This window comes from Dermacentor albipictus, chromosome 1 (assembly GCF_038994185.2).
Source record: "Dermacentor albipictus isolate Rhodes 1998 colony chromosome 1, USDA_Dalb.pri_finalv2, whole genome shotgun sequence".
Classification (NCBI taxonomy): domain Eukaryota; kingdom Metazoa; phylum Arthropoda; class Arachnida; order Ixodida; family Ixodidae; genus Dermacentor; species Dermacentor albipictus.
Genome location: NC_091821.1, coordinates 167,255,318 through 167,274,835, shown reverse-complemented (window position 1 = coordinate 167,274,835; position 19,518 = coordinate 167,255,318). Strand labels below are relative to the sequence as shown.

The following is a 19,518-nucleotide window of genomic DNA, read 5'->3' as shown; positions in this document are numbered from 1 at the left end:
TACTCCTGCATGGAGTGGGTTTCCGTAACTCGAGCCGTGTTAACTAATGTCAAATAAGCCCCTTTTCCTTCATTCTTACTACTGGACGTATTCGTCGATGGGTTTGGTGGATTCCTTGCCCTAACGCCACCTCAAGCCGCAGCAATATATGTTTCATGACTGCGGAATAAATAATGTGTTCTAATACCTTGCAAGCAATTGATGTTAGTGAAATGGGCCTATAGTTACGTACATCTTTTCTTGAGCCACCCTTGTGAACGAGAACAACATTTGCCGTTTTTCAGTTGGATGGTAATACATTCTCAGACAACGATTTATCACATAGGTAAAGATAACTCAACACTGCTGTCACACCCTGCTTCAGTACGCGTGGGATTCTTTCATCAGGGCCGACCGTCTCTTTTTCTCATGAATTTCGTGTAATAGTTTTTTTATTCCTGACGCACTGATTTCTACTGGCTGCATTATTGGTACGTTTTTAAGAAAGATTCGAGAGTCGCAGGTCTGCGCGGGAAGGAAAGCTCACATCATCGCGTGTAGGTCATTTCGCAAAGGTGCGAAACTACGTACCTTGCCTGTTGTCTTCAAACTAATAAAATTATTCAAACACTTGGTACGATGCATGCTGCTAACAGTAATGTGCATGACCTACTGGAATAGTCTGCCGACTCGAGCATGCATTGTTGTATCGACAGAGTTCGTGCACTTTGGTACTGGCATGCGAAGGCAGGCAAAGCTGAGAGCAGCCAACTAAATTCATGCAAGACACAATGTCAGTTTTCGTCAGGTGACCTTAAGTGCTTACATTTGTTTACACGTATTTAATATGATACAAATGAAACTTTGAGGTCACGACGAGAAAGTACTTTGAAAAAAAAAAGTCCAGGAGCACAAAATGACAACTGCTGTATTTTCTGTTTAATTGCTTTTATTCTTTGGATGGGCGATAATACAAGGCATAGAGGTAATATGAAGATTTATTTCCGAAAGTGTAGACGCAGTCTTCAAGATTACTAGCCAAAACAGTGTCTACAGCATAAATCGGTAGCAGTAATGTTAAAGTTCTTAAATATTTACACTTGTGGTACTTTGTGCTACATCGCAGTGAACTAGTGCGCAAAAGTTGAAAAGCGGTCCCCTACAAGCAAGGTCAGAGGCCGGAGGAAGATTACATTAATTATATGAAGTTCATTATGCAATGCCCTAATGAGAGTTTTTCGCACACTGTGCGGTAACACGCATCCTTCCACCATCCCCACACGGAAGTTGAATCAGCCAAGGTGCGCTGTTTCGTGAAGGGCATCCTTTATGCTTTTGACATTGGGCCCAACCTTACTCCGGCCTGTTAGTTGCTTAAAGGTCATTGAGTGCTGGCATCACAACGTTCACAAAAATATGTATCTTTTATACTGGTTTCTCTATTTGAATTGGAAGCCTTTTGCACGACGAGAGGCAATAGTTAGTTTTATTACACAAGTCATTCTCTCAATTTTGTACGGCACTGTCGTAGTCTGAATAAGAATACGCCTTAGTCAACAACAAGATAGTCTCAAGATCTGTATATAATATTTTTCTGGGAGTTCACAGATACAAGTACGCACAATACAAGGATGCCCGTGAGACTAATCGATCGGATAAAACAGCTATTGCTCAAAGCTACTATGCATGCGCAGTAATAGAGCACACGAAACCACTTGCAAGAGGACTATAAATGCCAACCGAAGCAGCTTTTACGTCAGCCTAATTTACAGTGTGCTTGAAAACCTTAAGCTCTGGAAACTTGAACAAGCTGAAGTGTGACTTCAAAGAGATCCATCAAAAGAATTGAACTTTGTAGTGTTGGACTACAGGCGACAGAAACAGAAGCTGAATTTGGTTACAAATGAAGCCATCGTGGCGTTACAAGAAGCTGCAACTTTTAACATAAAATGAAAAGCTGACAAATAATAACATGTGGCGCTGAAAATTTTACAGATGTGCAGTCACATTTTGAGGTTTGGTATATATCCGTCTGCGTCAGTTGCTGAAACGTGGTAGCATGAAGACACACGCGCATGTGTCTCCACGCTGTACCATAGCTGGTGCTTCTTGATGCAAATTTTTGAAGATGAGTCTTGTCATCCACCAGAATGTAGCGAGAAACTGTAAAGGAAACCATTACGATTTTCTCGGAAAAACAGCTTTCCGGCTGGAGAAAAATTCGTGTTTTTGTGACAAAATTCAGCACCACGCCTTTCAAAGGTCTCCGAATAGAGCTAGTCAACAAACTTTCAGTAGCCTAGCTGAATGAGGGCTAACGAAAATAAAAAAAAATTGTAAGCTACCTGAATGGAGTTCCTTTTTGGATTGGCACTGAATTTCAGTGGATAGTAAATGGCCCTTTCTCATCGCCTCATGGTTATCCACAGAACGCATTTCCTGCACCTTTTCCGCATCATGCAGCAATCAGCTTGAGAGAGAACGATATCAAAGACGAGGAGAACGTTAAGTGATGTGTTGCTTTTTTTTATCAACTAGAGCAGTGAATAATGTCAATAATACGCCATCGCTATCGCAGCCTGACATCCCGAGAGAAGTTTCGCACACCCTGTTGACACCCGTATTTTGGTGGAACTGCTAAACTGAATAGATGTCACTGTCAGCACCTTCTTATCGGACACTCCGTGATGCACTTATGATATGTTCCAAAAAGTGATCGACAACAAAATACTTCCCTTGCCTGTCCTGTAGTAGCATAAGCTCTGTCATCCGCGCGTGGCCTCTTATCACGCAAAAAGCACGCCGGGCTTTCTTTTGTTGAAGCGCTCTTGCCGGTACAGCGTTCCTTTCATAACAGTAAGGAAGCTCAAGTGGCGCTTCTTGGATTGCTGCCAAGCGATTGCAGAGGCCGCAGTAGTTACTTTCTCCTGAGATAGCAGTATCTCACGGACGTAGAAAGTCGATCTTACTGCTCTGAAAGACTGAGCTCACTTTTGCCGAGAGGATGCAGCAACCAAACCAGAACCTGATCATCCGAATAAAACAGTAAGTAAACGAAACCTCTAAGGATCTCGAGTTCTGTGCTGTAAAAAAAAAAACAAAAACAAAAAAAACCCCATCAGATGCTGCATAGGGGAAATGCGTATTTCTTCATTTTGGGGCTGCTACTACTAGTGACTCAGCGATAAATGGAAGGACCAACGAACATGCTTTGTATGTGAAACTCTTAGTGTAGCTCGCCAAAAAAAAAAAAAAAGAAAACTCTAATTTCGATTTATCAAATAACAAGATTTCTTTTTTTGCATAAGCAACGCTAGTCAGTATTTACGACGTTTGTGGCACCAGTGAGAGCGACACAGCCGTCAAGGGCGCAGGTGAACCCCTGGACGCATTGACATGGTCCTTCACCGCTCGCGCCGAACCCGACATATTAGAATAAGACTTTCTTAACACTGGATGCCTAAATATTCCTTACTCAGATGTTAAGTTGCTTTTCCGTAAGAGCTTTCAATGTGCTTTTCCGTAAAAGCACATTAAGTGCAGTATGACTGACGTCTGCAGCGCAGGCTTTTCAAGAACGAGGTGTGAGCTGTGATGACTGCCCGGAGAAAGCAGCAATATACGGAACACTGTACAACACACTTGCCTAGAGCGCGGAACGGCGTGCTGCAGGCTACCTGCCCGACATTTACCGAAGGTCGCTGAATCGAAAGAAGTCGCTTTTAAAAGAGTGGTGCCTCACTGGCAGGCCAGCAATAGCTGTGCAGCTGCGCAGCTAAGATACCACCGCAATCGGTATTAGGCCAAATGATGCGATAAGGGGGCATGCAGGCCACCATTTTGCAGTTTGACGGCTACTGTGTGTTGGTCGGAGAACGGTGTTGTGCTGTGAGCTTTATTATAACATGCACGAACGGTATTTGAAGAATGTAATTAATCTTATTTCTGACAGCGATATACATAACAGCGATTTACATTGAGCTATGTATAAGGATGTTATTTTACCGAAAATGTAGCATTCAACCATTGCTTCATTTCTGTTCTTCCAATAGTTTGTTGATGTACGAAAACTTACCACGATTACGTCCACCGCAAGGAACCATTTCCTTCATGGGCAGACGCGCAAACTTTGAAGCTGCGAGAATTTGTCGATCAAATTAGCACGCGATCATGATCTGGCGCATTTTTACTTTCTAGAGATCAAGTTTCTTGCGTATCTGACGGTTACAACGGTTATATTGGGTTAAAAGTCATACGTTTTCGATGGGAAGCTTTCTTACTGCTCTTTGTTTTTTTACGGTTTACAGGAACGTCGAAAGAATTTTGAGATGTAAGCGGCAGACATATGGTGAAGCTGTTTAAGCGGTGCTTCAGGAAGTAGCGCAATAACGCTATGGCACTACGACTTGTCTCTAGTTTTGCATTGTTCTCTAGAAATTTTTGCGCTCAGAACAAGCGCTTGCTGGCCGCTTGCTATATCTGCAATATCAGGGTTATCGGTACCTTAATGTGTACTGGATCATGGTAATGTAACGATTCTATTACAAATCATTTCCTTTTCACGTTGCGGTTCAAGCGGAGCTCAGCCTTCGTAATAACCAGATTCGGTAAGAAAGGAGTAAAATCGAGAGAAAGGAATCGTTACACTATACCGGCCCTGAATGCAGGATACAAGGAGGATACACACATAAGTTAGCTAGTACCGAAACCTATTAACGTAATGTGTTCCGACTTCTTTAAACTTCCACTCCTTAAAGACTTCCACTCCTTAAACAGTAAAAATAAAAGAGAAAAAGAAAAATAACTGACGCGGGATCCAGAAATGCTTTGCTGCCCAGCGCATTTTTTCAGACGTATTCATGGACGACCACTTTCGGCGATACTATCCGTCTTGCGTGACTTAGGGCTCAATCAGCCAATCGACTCATCCGGTTTTGCTCAACCAGCCAGTCAGCGCGCACGGAAAGTGGTATCTCCGAAAGAGACGGTCCGAGAATGCGTCCCCTGGTTGTGGTTTTGCACGCGATGCGGTTTACTGGTATGCCTGCGTTCGCGTTGCTGCTATTTCTGCGCTGCGGGACTTGTGAGGCTGTAGGCGAGACGAGTGACGTCGTCTTTGCCGGCGAGGAAAATGGCTGTTGTGACGAGGCCGTTGGGCCTTCCGAATTTTCAGGCGTTTTCGCGGGGTACATAGGTGTTTAATACTTTGCAGACCCAATCTTCAGCACGCGGTCCACCTACCGAGCTTTCTCGCAATGCTCAAAGCTGATGCGAGGGATTTCAATAACACAATTTTCAGAGCCGAATGAACTGCTTCCGCCATTCTATTAAATTGTGAGACCTCATCTGTACTGCCTAAACGTTCAACTATTTTTCACAGGATCGTTTGTAGGAGGAAGCAAGGTACCAAAGGCAAATGAAAAAAAAAATTAATGACGACAAAAAGGTGGATGTTGCCTTTTTTGCTCCGTCATTACCAGTTCTGCGTCCTGTTTTTCTTTTTGAATGTTTTCCCTGCAATCAAAATACTATGTAGTTCGATACTACATTTCACCAATACATATATATATCCACCAACCGCATAGCAAATGAACTTTTTCATTTACTCTATACCAAATTCTATAAACCACATATACCAACGTCATTTTCTAGCATTTTGAATACGACGTTAAAATTCTGCCTTTTTGAAAAGACCATTTCTGGTTAAATTCAAAGCGATAAGTAAAAGAAAACAGTGTCATTCAGCAAAAAAAAAAAGGATCACCATTTAAACCAGTATTTCTAACACATTCTAACCTGCTCCTGTAGTAACTGAATGAATCCGTTCCAAACGCGTTCAAATAATATCTCTGCTCAATTATGAAGCGTGAGAAAAAGTGTGCTCCGAGTTCTGGCACTCCATTCATTGCAGTCGAAAGACCCTAGTATGCGTCCATGACACGACCGCATGCGATAAATTTCGCCAGGCAGTACGTGCTACCGAGCCAAGAATAGATTTTGAACTTTCGGCAGCGGGCCCAACGCGTAAGACATAAATGAGCGACAAGTGAGCTGCATCTGTGTAGAGCAGTTGCGCTGAACATTTCCGGTCAGTCGATGCGGCTCTCTCCGAACATAACTGTGCGGTGGAGGACACACGGACTAGAAGATGAAGTTTTACAGTTTAGCGAAGAAGCAGCGAGGAGAGACATTCACAATTATTTGTTGTGCCTGTCGCAGTTATATATAAAATTGCGTAACGGGGGAGTAAATAAAACTTAAGTCGCTGGATTATAGTTTCCTTTTCTTTCTCTACTAGAGTTCGCTTTTTTGTCAGCCTAATCTGGAGCGAGTCTAAAAAATACCTCTAAATAATGCCGGTGGTTGTTGCCAATAATCAGATGCATACACTAGACTGCATTTTTCATTTCTTATCGTGAAGCTAGGGTTCTCACACTGTGGATTGTCAGGTGCCGCATTTATTTCCATTGTGAAGAAAAGCGTAACAATTTCGTTTTCTCTCACAATCTCAGCTTTTAACTTCGTGCGGCGCTTCCTACATAAAATACCTGTATTTTGACGCATACGCACGGCAGGCCGCTGGAATTTATATAAGAAGACTGCATGTGAGCCTGCTTCAAGGATGTGCAGGATCATTAGCAGCAAGTAATTAACGTGGCGCCACCTTCTAAGTTGTGGATGCTCCTTCTTTATCAGTCAACAACCTCAAAAGGCCGCGGAAGAGGGAAATTAACGCTGGAAAATAATGAACGCTTTCAATAGAAAAGATGGTGTGGAATTGTGGATAAGCTCGTGACTGCTGTCCTCGCAGCCAGTGGTCAGTGTGGTTGAGTGGGGTGGGACTCATACAGGTTGAGGAGAAGATGGAAACGACGATGAGCAGCGAATGCTTTATAGATTCGCCCCGATGCACCGTTTATGGAGTGTTGGCGCGAACCCGAAATCTGCCGGTAGTCTTAAATATACTTGTTGGATGAACGGCCAGATTATTTCAGCAACTGTCAAATTCAGGTGGGCGCATCTTTTTTTAGCCGTATGTTGCTTGAGGCAGTGCGCTTGAAAAGCCCAGTTGACACTCCTGTATGGGAGCCGGTTTAACTGAAATTAGAGTTGGTCATGTTTATTTAAATATGTTTCGGAATCACTTTGTCGTCTTCGCTGTCCATACTAGAAAGAAATTAAGCGTCGAGTAGAACTACTAGTATGCTTCGAAATTGAAACCATCGGTGACCTTTGTGACCTTTCCAAACTGCTTCGGGACATTCATGAGAGTGATGGCAGAAATCATGCAAATAACCTTAGTACCTCCCAAGGGCAGATAATAAATTCTGCCTAATACTTAGTACAAGCATTGCCCTTGTACGTGTACATTCAGAAATACGTCAAATCAAGACATATCACTGAAGAGGCGAACACATACCCCGCCCGTATTAGTGTCGTTCACTCATTTTCTCTTTGTTCAACCTTTCTACAAAAGGTCGCGCTCCCGCTGTATTAGTATAAAACAATGCCACGTGATTTCTTCAGAATGGCACTTTGCAAAGTGGCATGTTTCCCGCGTGCTTACGACATCCAGGGAGGTACGACTATATATGACATGCAAGAGAGTAAGGGTGGTGGTGTGGGCAAATGCCAAAAATTCAGGCGAAAGTGTCCCAAGCCAAGTCAGTCGTGTGTGCTTTGTTTCCCAACAGATAGAACACGTGCACCGCCCTTTGCTTGGTTTGTTCATCACGAGAGGTCAAAACGTTCCCCGCGCTGGCGGCCTCGCGCATGCGCTTTTGGCAACCACCAAAAATCGTTGCCATTCGTTAGAGGCGTTTCTCAATACCGCAGCACCTTCGTTGATGTCATGTCCGCTATCATGATTGGCCGGCGGTGCTTCTTACGATCCGCTCTGGAGTAAGAAGCACTTTGTGAATTCTGCTCTGGTTTTATTTTATGTATATTTACGGCAACCCATCCGGCCGGGAAAATACATGTAGAAAAGCATGAAGTGAAGCATCGACCAAAATAGACCTGACATTTAATGAGGTTTCGGCTCCCATAGAGGAGCCTCGTACACAGTCAAGTGGACTTAATTAATGTGAACAAGACTGTCGCATGAGAGTCGAAGCGTCATTAAATTTCGGTACATTTTTGGTTGGTGTTTCACTTCGCGTTTGTCGACATGTTCTTTTTTTTTCGTGAAGTGTTGCTGGCTCTACCTTTAACTAGGGAAACGCGGTTTCAAACAAATGTGATTGTGTGTTTAATATTTATTTAATTAAAACTTGCTTCTCTCATTAAAGAAATGCCAAGGAAGCTGTTGAAAGGATCTGTTGTATCACTGTGATGATTACACTCGCACACACACAAAAATAAAGCAAGTTGTCTAGTACCTAAATGAAGTAGTTGAAGGTCCTAGCTCATTTGTATGAGCAGGTGACACCATGTATTTTTCCGATGTAAACACCCGTGTAGACTACCTCCCTTGAAGATGACAAAAAATTGTGCCTGAATGTAAGCACCACCTACGTTCACAAACTGAGGCTGTAAACGTTTGAACCAATATTTGGCGAATCTTTTGTGAAAGCGGGGCGTCGCAAGTAGGCCCTGCGGTACATACGACAGTTAGTTACGGGATAGCAATAGCAGCAGAGGTTGCTGTTGGCGGCACGAAGGACTTCGGAGGCTGCACGAAGGACTTCACATCAAGTGAGAACCTCAATAAGGGGTTATAGAATATAGATGGTAATCACTAGATTACCTGGCTGGCTATAATTTCTCCTACAGTAAAAATGTTCTTGCACTGTATAATTTCGAGTGCCACTCAAGGAATAATGTTTCTGACGGTGACATTGCTATGTGTTTTCTGTCTTTCTTTGGAACCTAAGCATCCTCCACCGCAATGGTGGTTATCATAGGCTTGAAAATATAAAAACCGAGGTTCTTATATCTCTGAAAATGCAGCACGTCTGTGTAGATTCCGGGACACTTGAAAGCCTGAAGAAGTAATCAAAACCTGCAGTAAGATGATATATAACAATCATCATAGCACGTCTCCTGTAGTGTTTTAAGAGTCATATTGCATTGGCGTTGTTAAAACGCCACAATACGCAGCAGACGTGAGAGGTGTGCGTCAGGGTTTGGAATGTGGTTGTCTGAAATGTGCACACATAGATAAATGCGACTTTTGCGATAATACAGAGCAATACTGGCTGGTTCTCTTTCCTGTACTATAAACTACCTTCACATGGACAACCCGCACACATGACGGAATACGACTATAGAGGTTAAGAAGGGACCGCACAGCACCATGTCGTCACACTCAAAGCAGGTCACAAACAAATTCAGACGGCACTACATGACAGCGCTGTTTCAGCAAGCATCCAATAGGTCCTCCCTGGCGCGTGACAGCATCTGTAAAGAGACAAAACTCAATGTAAGATGGCTATATATAATACACTTTAGCAATTCAAACGCTTTCATACAGCCACAAATAGACGAATTATGTTTTTTTTTTCTACCTGAGTTGGCTCATAGCCAGTTCAACAGAACTCACCGACTTGAAGAGGGATTGTTGCCGGTTTTGCATGGGTTCAAAAATTATAAGGAAATTGGTTTGTTACATCGTTCGAGCGGTAAAGAAAATATATCTTCCCTTTATCCCTTAGAAGCAAGAGAGGACAAGAATAATTCAAGGAGCTGTTGCAGTATTATGCAGCTGAAGCATCTGTTTGGTTAGGTACAAGTAATAACAATATACCACGCGCTGTGACGTTGGAAATAAATGTCAGGCAGATCGAATGGCATTGTTAATACCATGCGCTTTACATGTATAAATTAGCCTTGAACAAACGTACAAACAAACAAACAAACGAACTGCGCTACGTGGCCTACTGTTCTACCAAAAAAAATAACAACAACAGAAAAAGCTATTCTATTAAAACTTGGGACGATGATCGACGTTTGCATCACTCTCTCTAACCTCCAGGAATAACTTTTCCAGACGCGGAAGTGGTTTCTTAGCTTTTCTGTAAAGTAATGCTGAAAATTTGAGCCAATATTGATACAGAAACATATTGACTCCGGAACAAAAAAAAATCATCGCTTGTGGAAGTATTTTACGCAAGTACGATGAAGTTTCAGACAAGCGTCACGTGGTTGTAGCTTCTTGTTTACTGTAGCTAACTTTCCATATGGTTGCACACGACCAAACAAAACTCAAGAGCAAGAAGATACACCCAGCAAAAAACCACAGGAAAGTGACACAGACAGAGTGAAACAGGAAGACAATCACTGGTCTAAGTGATGAGTGCGAAAATAAGACGACTTCCACAATCAGTGCTTACGTGCTTCGGCGAGTACTTCCTGTGCCAAGGCCCCGCTGGTTTGTTTCAACGCTTTCTCATAGCTATATAAAAGTAATTGTGTCGTTAACTGCCTCGAAACATTCACCCTCAATACCGAGTCCAGGCTGCACAACGAGAGAGCGTTGTTGGATGTCTCGTAAGGCGCATTCGTTTAAAGACTTTTGCGAAGCGAATTGCTTTCGTATAACGATTGCCTTGGATGCTCAATGATGCATTGTAATGTTAGCCTGCAAGCGCTTAATTAAAAGAGTTGGCTGCGACGGAACCTTATTAGGAATTCATAGCTGCGAATTGGACATTCTCGTGCTGCATGCATTCCGTGCCCGTCTGAAAAATAATGAGATTCACGAAATGTAATTTGCATGATTCAGTTTTCTTTTTGAAAGAGAAGCTTCGAAGGTACTAAATTATGGAAGCCACACCATACTAGATAAAAAAAACAACGTCCTAGCCTGGATTCGACATTACCCTTTGCATACTGGATTTAAGCGCTTGAAGAGCGAATGCGGTTTGTTTTTTGTTTTGTTTTGTTTTTGTGGTGCAGTTCCTGTGCTGTAAGACAGCGCGGTATTGTTGTTAATTTGATTAGGCTACAGAAGCCTAAATGGCAAACGCCTGCATGCCTCAGTGGCTCAGTGTTTGTGGCTTTCTGAAGAGCTTGGTCGTGGGTTCACTTTCGTGCCGCGGCGGCTGCATTCAGATGGGGGCGCGGCGCAATACTGCCCGTGTACTAGTTGAGCATTGAGTGCACGCACTACGAAACCCAGGTGGTAAAAAATTATTCCGTAGCCCTCCCCTACGGCGTACTTTAAAGCTGTTGTGCATGACTTGGTCCAGTAAAGCTCAATTAAGAAACTGTCGGACAAAACGAAATGTTGGCGCGGCCGGAGTGAACACTTGACAGTTACGAGCATGTGCTGCCAGCCAAATGAACGGCAGGTAGCGCGTTCATGTGTTTGCATCAGACCAAGGGAGACAAAGAGAGAGATAGAGAGAGCGAGGAGTGTTTTGATGGTGTGACCCGAAGGATGAAAAATTGCGTGTGTGGCTTTCTACGATTTCTGTGGCACAGCAGAGAAGCGTAATTTCTGACTGCTGTGAACGCGTGCAGAGAGCGCGAGTGTGCACCATGTTTGCGATGGCGCGCCCACGTAAGGCCAACGCTAACTACGGCGGCGTGCACTACCGGCGCATGCGGGACATGTCCACGACATAACCTGTCCTTCTTACTCTCAAGGGTGCTGTTGCACACACTGGACAAGGGCGAACGAACAGGGCGTATACTGACCCACGATGGCGATCCGTCGCCAGGTCTGCCTGCAATGGCACGGTCAGGGGTGGGAGTTGGGGGGACAGGGGGGCGCGGCCGCATTCAGGACAGCCGGTGCCAACGGTTGATCTGCTTGGGCGCTGCTGCCAGTGCGTCGGTCCAGTGTTGCTGCGCCAGTCCCCGGGCGAACATGAAGGATCCGAGGACGACGCGCCCCAGGCATCGGTCTGCACGGTGGTGCAAGTCGGTAGTGAGAGATACGAGGCATGCAACTTTCTAGAATTGAGCCTGTCTGGCCGGCTTCGCGGGCAGCACACAGTCCTGAGCATGGATGTTCACATTTGTGGCGAGTGCCTAAGCAGATCATAAGATTACGGGAATCGTACCAACCAACCTATGTGTGCAGTTCATCAGGAATCATGATGGCGTGATTCAGGATGTTACTAAAGTACGATCGGAAAATTTATTAGCCTCGTAAAAAATGCCGCAGAAGCTAAGCTGGTATGAACATACCAAGAATGTATTCTCATGCAGAAATCACCAAACAGGGGATCAGGACATGTAATCAAGATCGTATTCGTGACATATGATGTGATAGACTTATGAAAAATACACGCGGCATTTAATGAGAGCTTCAACAAAAGTATTTATGAAATTGCCAGTCTTCATTGCAAAATTGTCCTGACGGAGAGAGAGCGAAAAAAAAAGAGAGGAAAGGCAGGGAAATCAACCGGACAGCGCCCGGATCGCTGTCCTACACTGTGGGTATGGGGGAATAAAACAGGAAAAAGATGGAGAGAGGGAAGCACTACGCGCCCCACGACTACAATAGGTCACTGAGGCCTGCGTTCTTAAAAAAAAAACTACAGTAGCGCACCAGAAGCAATGTTACACGACAATGCCAAGTACATCAGGTACCGAGCGTATAAAATTAGTGTCCTTTAGTACACTTCTTATTCTGCAAGTTGCCCAGCGCTGAAAATAAAAACAGGGGACACTGTTTGATATAGGTGGTAATGGGACGCATTATGGTTGGCTCTCCGCAACAGTGAACCCCGAAATGATTCAGTAAAATAGATTTAAGATGACGCGACGCGAGTTCTACGTTCCACTACTAATATTGACCTACTGGCGTCAGTAAAATACACAGCAGTTCCCGCAAACCGATGACGATGGAATATGCAGGCGTTAAACTACCGCTCCTTCGAAGATGTGCTTTAAATAATAAAAAACGAGCGATAGCCGTTAAGCAAGATTACGTTCATGTAGCTGCAATACTTGAACAGGGGGAGAGACCCAACAAATGTAAGTTTCACTGAGTCACAATGAACTCAGTAAAGTGCAATCTTAAGAATAATTGCGAAATTTACACATTATATTAGGTCGAAGCCGATAGTTGATAGAGGCTAATTTGTTTTGCAATATTCTCTCAGCGATAACATAAATACAAATCGGACAACTGAATTTACGGCCACTCCTAATCGTTGTGCTTACCGGGGCTCAGCAGACTATGAAGGTATAAATTCATCATAGGATAGATAAATTAAAATTTAGAGTCTGGGGTTTTATGTGCCAGAACCACGATATCACAAACGCCATAATGACACACACACACACACACACACACACACACACACACACACACACACACACACACACACACACACACACACACACACACACACACACACACACACACGCGCACACGCACACACACACACACGCACACACACACACACACACGCACACGCACACACACACACACACACACACACGCACACGCGCACACGCACACACACACACACGCACGCACGCGCACGCACGCACACGCACAAGCCGTCAAAACTTTGTATGGACAAAATATCGGTGCGCCAGGGCGAATGGTGAATGCCTGTCGTAAGCATTTAATAAAACCGTCGTTGAAAAACTAATGCGCGGCAAGTAAACTAATATAGAAAATCCGTTCGAAGCGCCTAGGAGTCTACTATAGTATCTGGAGTACTCTTATTGACCAGTTTATTGACACACACACACACACACACACACACACACACACACACACACACACACACACACACACACACACACACACACACACACACACACACACACACACACACACACACACACACACACACACACATACACACACACACACACACACACACACACACACACACACACACACACACACACACATACACACAGACACACACACACACACACGCATATATATATATATATATATATATATATATATATATATATATATATATATATATATAAGCATATATGCGTGTATGCAGCGATTTATTGACGTTTCGGTCGGGGTCCGGCTTTCATCAGAATACAATGCATGGCGAAGATACAGCTTATATACATGCGCATATCAACCAGATGAAGTTATGTTTACGTAAAAACAGAAGAGAATGCGCGAACAGAATGCGTGTCCATCGTTCTGACAAACAGTTGATACATATCTAAAACAAAGAATGCGATTGCAAACACATCATTTCAAGATACAGTCACAGAAACAGTACAGAAAGTCACAGTACAGTCACACAAAATTTGTCCAGCTACGTAGATTCCCTCATTAGCAATATCCCAGCTACATTTCTGTCTTACATAAGGGATACTACCGACTTTCTGTCAGATATTATCGATCTCAATATTCCTCAAGGCTCTCTTTTGGTTACACTTGATGTAGCATCCTTGTACACCAACATTCCGCATGCAGATGGCATCAGGGCAATCGTCAATTCTTACGAAGCAGCATTACCCGAGAAAGTAATCGACAGCAATACGTTGGCTACTTTGCTGGCACTTATGTTATGTTATGTTAAAAATAACTTATGTTATTGTTAAACTTATGTTAAAAATAAACAACTTCGAATTGGAAGGTCAACACTATGGCCAAGTTAGTGGAACGTCAATGGGTGCGCGGATCGGACCCAACTATGCCAATATATTTATGGGTGAACTAGAAAATAAATTTTTGCTAATACGGACGCTAAAACCTTTGTATTACAAGCGTTACATCGACGATATTTTTATGATTTGGTCACATGATGAAGAGGAGCTGCTTTCCTTCATTTCTGACTTCAACATTGCTCATCCATCCATATCGCTTTCTCACACGTATTCTGCCTCTACTATTAACTACCTTGATGTCAGCGTTTCAGTGCTAAATGAAAAACCATCTACTGCCCTGTACAGAAAACCGACAGACCGATATCAATATTTGCACTTCGATAGTAACCACGTTAAACATCGCAAGACTCGCATTCCTTATAGTCTGGCCTTATGTATCAAAAGAATCTGCACAGAAGAATCCGGGTTTCAAAAAGATTGCGTAGCCCTAAAGAACGCTTTAGTCAAACAAAATTATCCACCACAATTAATTGACAACGCAATAAAATGCGCAGACGTGCATGACCGTAGGACGCTTCTCTCCACTGCGAAGAAACCGACTTCCCCAGAAAAATCTTGTCCTAACCCATTTTGCGTCAGTCCTGCGTGTTTCAGATGTATTAAAGAAACATCGAAATATTCTAATGCCAAGTGAACGCTTCAAGGACATCTTCGCTGAACCACCGAAAGTAGTATACCATAGAGCTAGAAATATTTGAGATATGCTATCATAATCATCATCATCATCATCATCATCATCATCATCATCATCATAGTCTAAGATTGACTGCCCTGACGCCGTCGAAAGCCATCTTTGCAGAAAACCGCGATGCAAAGTTTACCCCTACATGTGTACATCGCAGCAGGTCCCTAGTACGGCTTCAAATTTTCATTTAAAATCAAAGGTGATTTCAACTGCGATACTAAAAACGTAATATATATGCTTGGACGCACACTGCGGAGGAAACAGTACAGTGGACAAACAGAAGGTTCTTTTAGATTCCGCTTTAACAATCCCAAATCTCAAGTTAAAACGTTGCCCAAGCTACCCATCTCAAAACACGCACATCTCCCTGACCCCTCATTTGATAAGATGAAAGTCACGTTGCTTGAATCGGGATGTCGTTCAAATTATGATAAAGAGGCCCGTCAATATTTTCTTATCCATAAGTTTGATACTGTCGCGTCTGGTTTGAATGAAAGTGTCGGAAAATTGAGTTGCCTGGCCACATAGCCAGCCACATCTTCCCTCGTTTCCCTTCTTTTTGAACAGTACGGCACTATTTTGCCCTTTTACCAGCACGTCACTATTTTTAGCCTTTGTTTTCATTTGTTGTTCTTGATTGGTGACATAGCGCCTATTCGGAGACGTTTTTTGCTGTCACCTGATAATTATTTCGAATTTCATATTTTTTGCGTATCTTGAAATGATGTGTTTGCGAACGCCATCTCTTTAGACATGTATCAACTGGTCGTCAGAACGATCGACACGTATTCTGTTCGCGCATTTTCTTTGATTTTTATGGAAACATATCCTCTTGTGGTTGATATGCGCATGTATATAAACTGTACCTTCGCCATGCATTGTATTCTCATGAAGGCGGGACCCCGGGAGAAACGTCAATAAATCGCTTCATGCGCGCGTCAACGTCACCACACACACACACACACACACACACACACACACACACACACATATATATATATATATATATATATATATATATATATATATATATATATATATATATATATATATATATAGAGAGAGAGAGAGAGAGAGAGAGAGGTCGCCTATCGGAGAATATGAGAAATTACAAGACGTTATAGTAGGACATAGATCAGGCTTCCCAGCCTAACCCGCCGTGGTTGCTTAGTGGCTATGGTGTTGGGCTGCTAAGAACGAGGTCGTGGGATCGAATCCCGGCCACGGCGGCCACATTTCTATGTGGGCGAAATGCGCAAACACCCGTGTACTTAGATTTACGTGCACGGGTGGTAGTTCTCCACGACGGCATGCCTCATAATCAGAAAGTGGTTTTGGCACGTAAAACCCCATAATTTAGTTTCACAGCCTGAGCCCTTTCGCACAACCTAGAATATGATGTCTCTCGGTGGTGTAATCTTCCTTCATGTAATTGTCGTAAACTTCGTTATCACTAATACTGCCCCGCCTTTCCGAAGAAACTGCAGCCTGTCTCTTTTTCTATGAGTCGGAGCGTAAGTGCTGCTGCTCATGTCTGCTGTTGATTCGGATTTCGAGTGAATGCGGCTTGGCCTCATTTCCGTTACTGAGTGAATTGTACAGTATTCCCCACCTATCACGCACCAAGACTTAAAAAAAAGGAGCCATGCGTTACTCGAAGAAAACATAGGGCATATTGTTTCCAGTACAGTGGAGTAGCTGCCAGTAATTGTTTCGTTACTGAGATTTTTCTCATTAATTGCAAATAATTATATAACTTTAGAAGAACTGTCCTAATTATTAAAGTGCCAATGGGACACTTGTAGGCACCCCCAAATGACATTGTGGTGAAGTGCCAAGAGACGCCTGGACGACGAGGAGCTGGCGTTGAGAACATGCAAGCACGTACAATGCGGCGCCTGCATCGCCTACAAGGACGACGCCTCTCTGCACATGAGCACGTGGCGTAGCAAAAGAATAAATCAAGAATAAAACTACGAATGAGCAAGCGCCACAAAAGAGCGCTCAGCGAATCGGCAAGAAACTCGTGGCTCAGGCAGCCGAGAGAAGGCGAAGAGACCCCGTCGGCAGTGAGATGGAGCTGAGAAGAGGAGCGAGGAAGACGCGTTGGCTTGGGTCGGACGTCAACGTTCGCGTGGCCAACCGCCTGTCGGAGGGATCTGGTAGAGCACCAACGCACGAGGGGACCTCTAATCGACACGCCTTCTGCTCCCGTCAACCAGCCGATCAGCCTGAGTCTTCGAGAGCCCGCCTGCCGCCTCCGTTCTTACAGTTCGTCGAGCGACGCAACACCAACCAAACTGTAAGTGCGCGGAAGTAGCCGCTCTGAACGCTGTGTAGCGTCGCTTGATCTCGCTTGCTCCCATGCACTGTGCCCGTGTGCTTGTATTTTGGATGTTTGAATATATGTTTGTGTGCAGTGGTTGTTTCCGTTCGTTCCTTGACGACCTCGGAGGCGTCTCTGACTCGCAGAATTTTCAACCTGCTGCCCGAACCACATCTTAACAGACACCTAACTGCGATGTTTTCAGCGACGTACTAATTGCGTACAATTTACCCGACTGGCAAAGAAACCTCACGAATTATGAAAAATACGATGTGACTGCGCACCCACCCACATCATAAAGCAGCGCCCTCAAATAAGATGATTGAAAGCAACTGCATTGCCTGTGGTTCCATTTATTGCTATTTCTGACGCAGTGAACCCCGAGGCTGCCATAAGCGCAGGAAGCCACGTCCAGCCATAGAGTTTTATACAATAATTCCTAGAGGAAACTCTGGCTGGTTCAGCCAGCATGGTAATTATGGCAAGTACATTTATTTGCCTAAAATTTGTCATTGATGCTTCAAATGGCTTCGCGAATTTGTAAGCTCGTCATTTTCAGCAAAGTGCTGAGTAATATATAAGTAAACAAACTTTATTACCATTGTCCGACGGCGGGATTCGAGCACAAGACCTTTAGCACAGAAGCCGGATATCGAAGCCATTACGCCACGGATGCATGCGTCGACAAGTGACATAAAATGCCCTCACGCATTTATCGAAGGCAAGCCAGAGCCTTGAGACGCTCGGCTCATTCTGACTTAGTCACTTCGATAAGCTGAACCCTTGCAATTATTAGCGATTGTGCGTGATTGCAACGTATTCTGCACTTTGAAAAGTATAGATTGCTCTGAAATTTACGACGATGACGGCATACAAAGCCTAGTAAACGAATCCACAAGCACGAAGACCAGACAAATCCATGCACTTCACATCGTTCCCATGGTGGCTGAACGATTGCAGCGCCAGAGTTCCCTCTTGAAATTATTGTAGGAAACTTTGTGCTTCCAACCACAAACATAACGATAGAGCTCTGTTTCGCGCAGATACTGCTTTAAATCTGTCAATCGCATTTTCACTCACGTGGTATCATAGTATGTGAGCACAAAAATAAACATAATAATAAAAATAAGCAGGATTTACCCAGAAATTGACCCACAGTGCCCGGATTGTGGCGAGGAGGTTAGCACTCTATCTCATATGCTCTGGCAGTGTCCTGCGCTACGGGATACGTCCTTCACCAGCGAACGGGACTAGGACGAGGCCATATCGAGTACGGAACTCAAGCTCCAGTCCATGGCCGTCCAGAGGGCCCGTTAAAGAGCGGAGAGGCTTGGCCTCCCGATTCCGACATGGGAGCAGCCAGCGGCGAGCCGGGGGCCCCAACGGGTCTCCGCCGGCTAGTCCCTCAGGGCCTCAATAAAAGTTCATTGTCTGTCTGTCAGTCTGTCTGTCTGCCGAACTTGTAGAAGAAAACTCAGCTGTCCTGCGTCTTAGAATTTGAGTTCCTTTATTTCGCCGGCCCTAACCCTCGATAAAAAATAACGTAACATGCAGTTTCACTTGCGCGAACAAAATCTTAATCTCTACGTGTCCCGGCCCACTAAAGCACAGGGAGTAGCGTGTGTGAGAGCGATAAAGATATGATTTTGGAAATATCTTGCCTAATAGACTGCTGCATTTCTCCATAAAGATATTGCAAATGTTGCTTAGATAAGGCATATTTATGCAATAAGCCATATAATGCATATATTTTTGCAAAAGCCTTATTGTTGTAACAGGCAACAGTAAGGCATACTTCCATTAATATTTGTCGCTCTTTCAGAGGTTATAAAGATTTTGAATTCTGATACGCAGGTGTTATTTGACCACAATTTAGTAATCAAATGTAGCAAGCTGGGTGAGTGGATACAACAGCATATTTACCAACAGCACGAACAAATGAGACGGAAGACAAAGGAAAGGGGACGCTCGT

At 43.9% G+C, this 19,518-nt stretch overlaps 1 protein-coding gene across 1 annotated transcript in view; it reads right to left on the bottom strand.

Annotated features, from left to right (window-relative positions):
- Positions 1 to 910: 910 nt before the first annotated feature.
- Positions 911 to 19,518, bottom strand: part of LOC135911721 (synaptotagmin-15-like) — a 387,529-nt gene continuing 368,921 nt past the window's right edge. Inside the window, exons 9-10 of the mRNA XM_070528890.1 lie at positions 11,623 to 11,831; positions 911 to 9,381 (exon numbers count right to left, since the gene is read on the bottom strand). Coding sequence (XP_070384991.1) covers positions 11,707 to 11,831 — 125 coding nt within the window. The 3' untranslated portion in view covers positions 911 to 9,381; positions 11,623 to 11,706. The remainder of the gene's footprint in view (positions 9,382 to 11,622; positions 11,832 to 19,518) is intronic.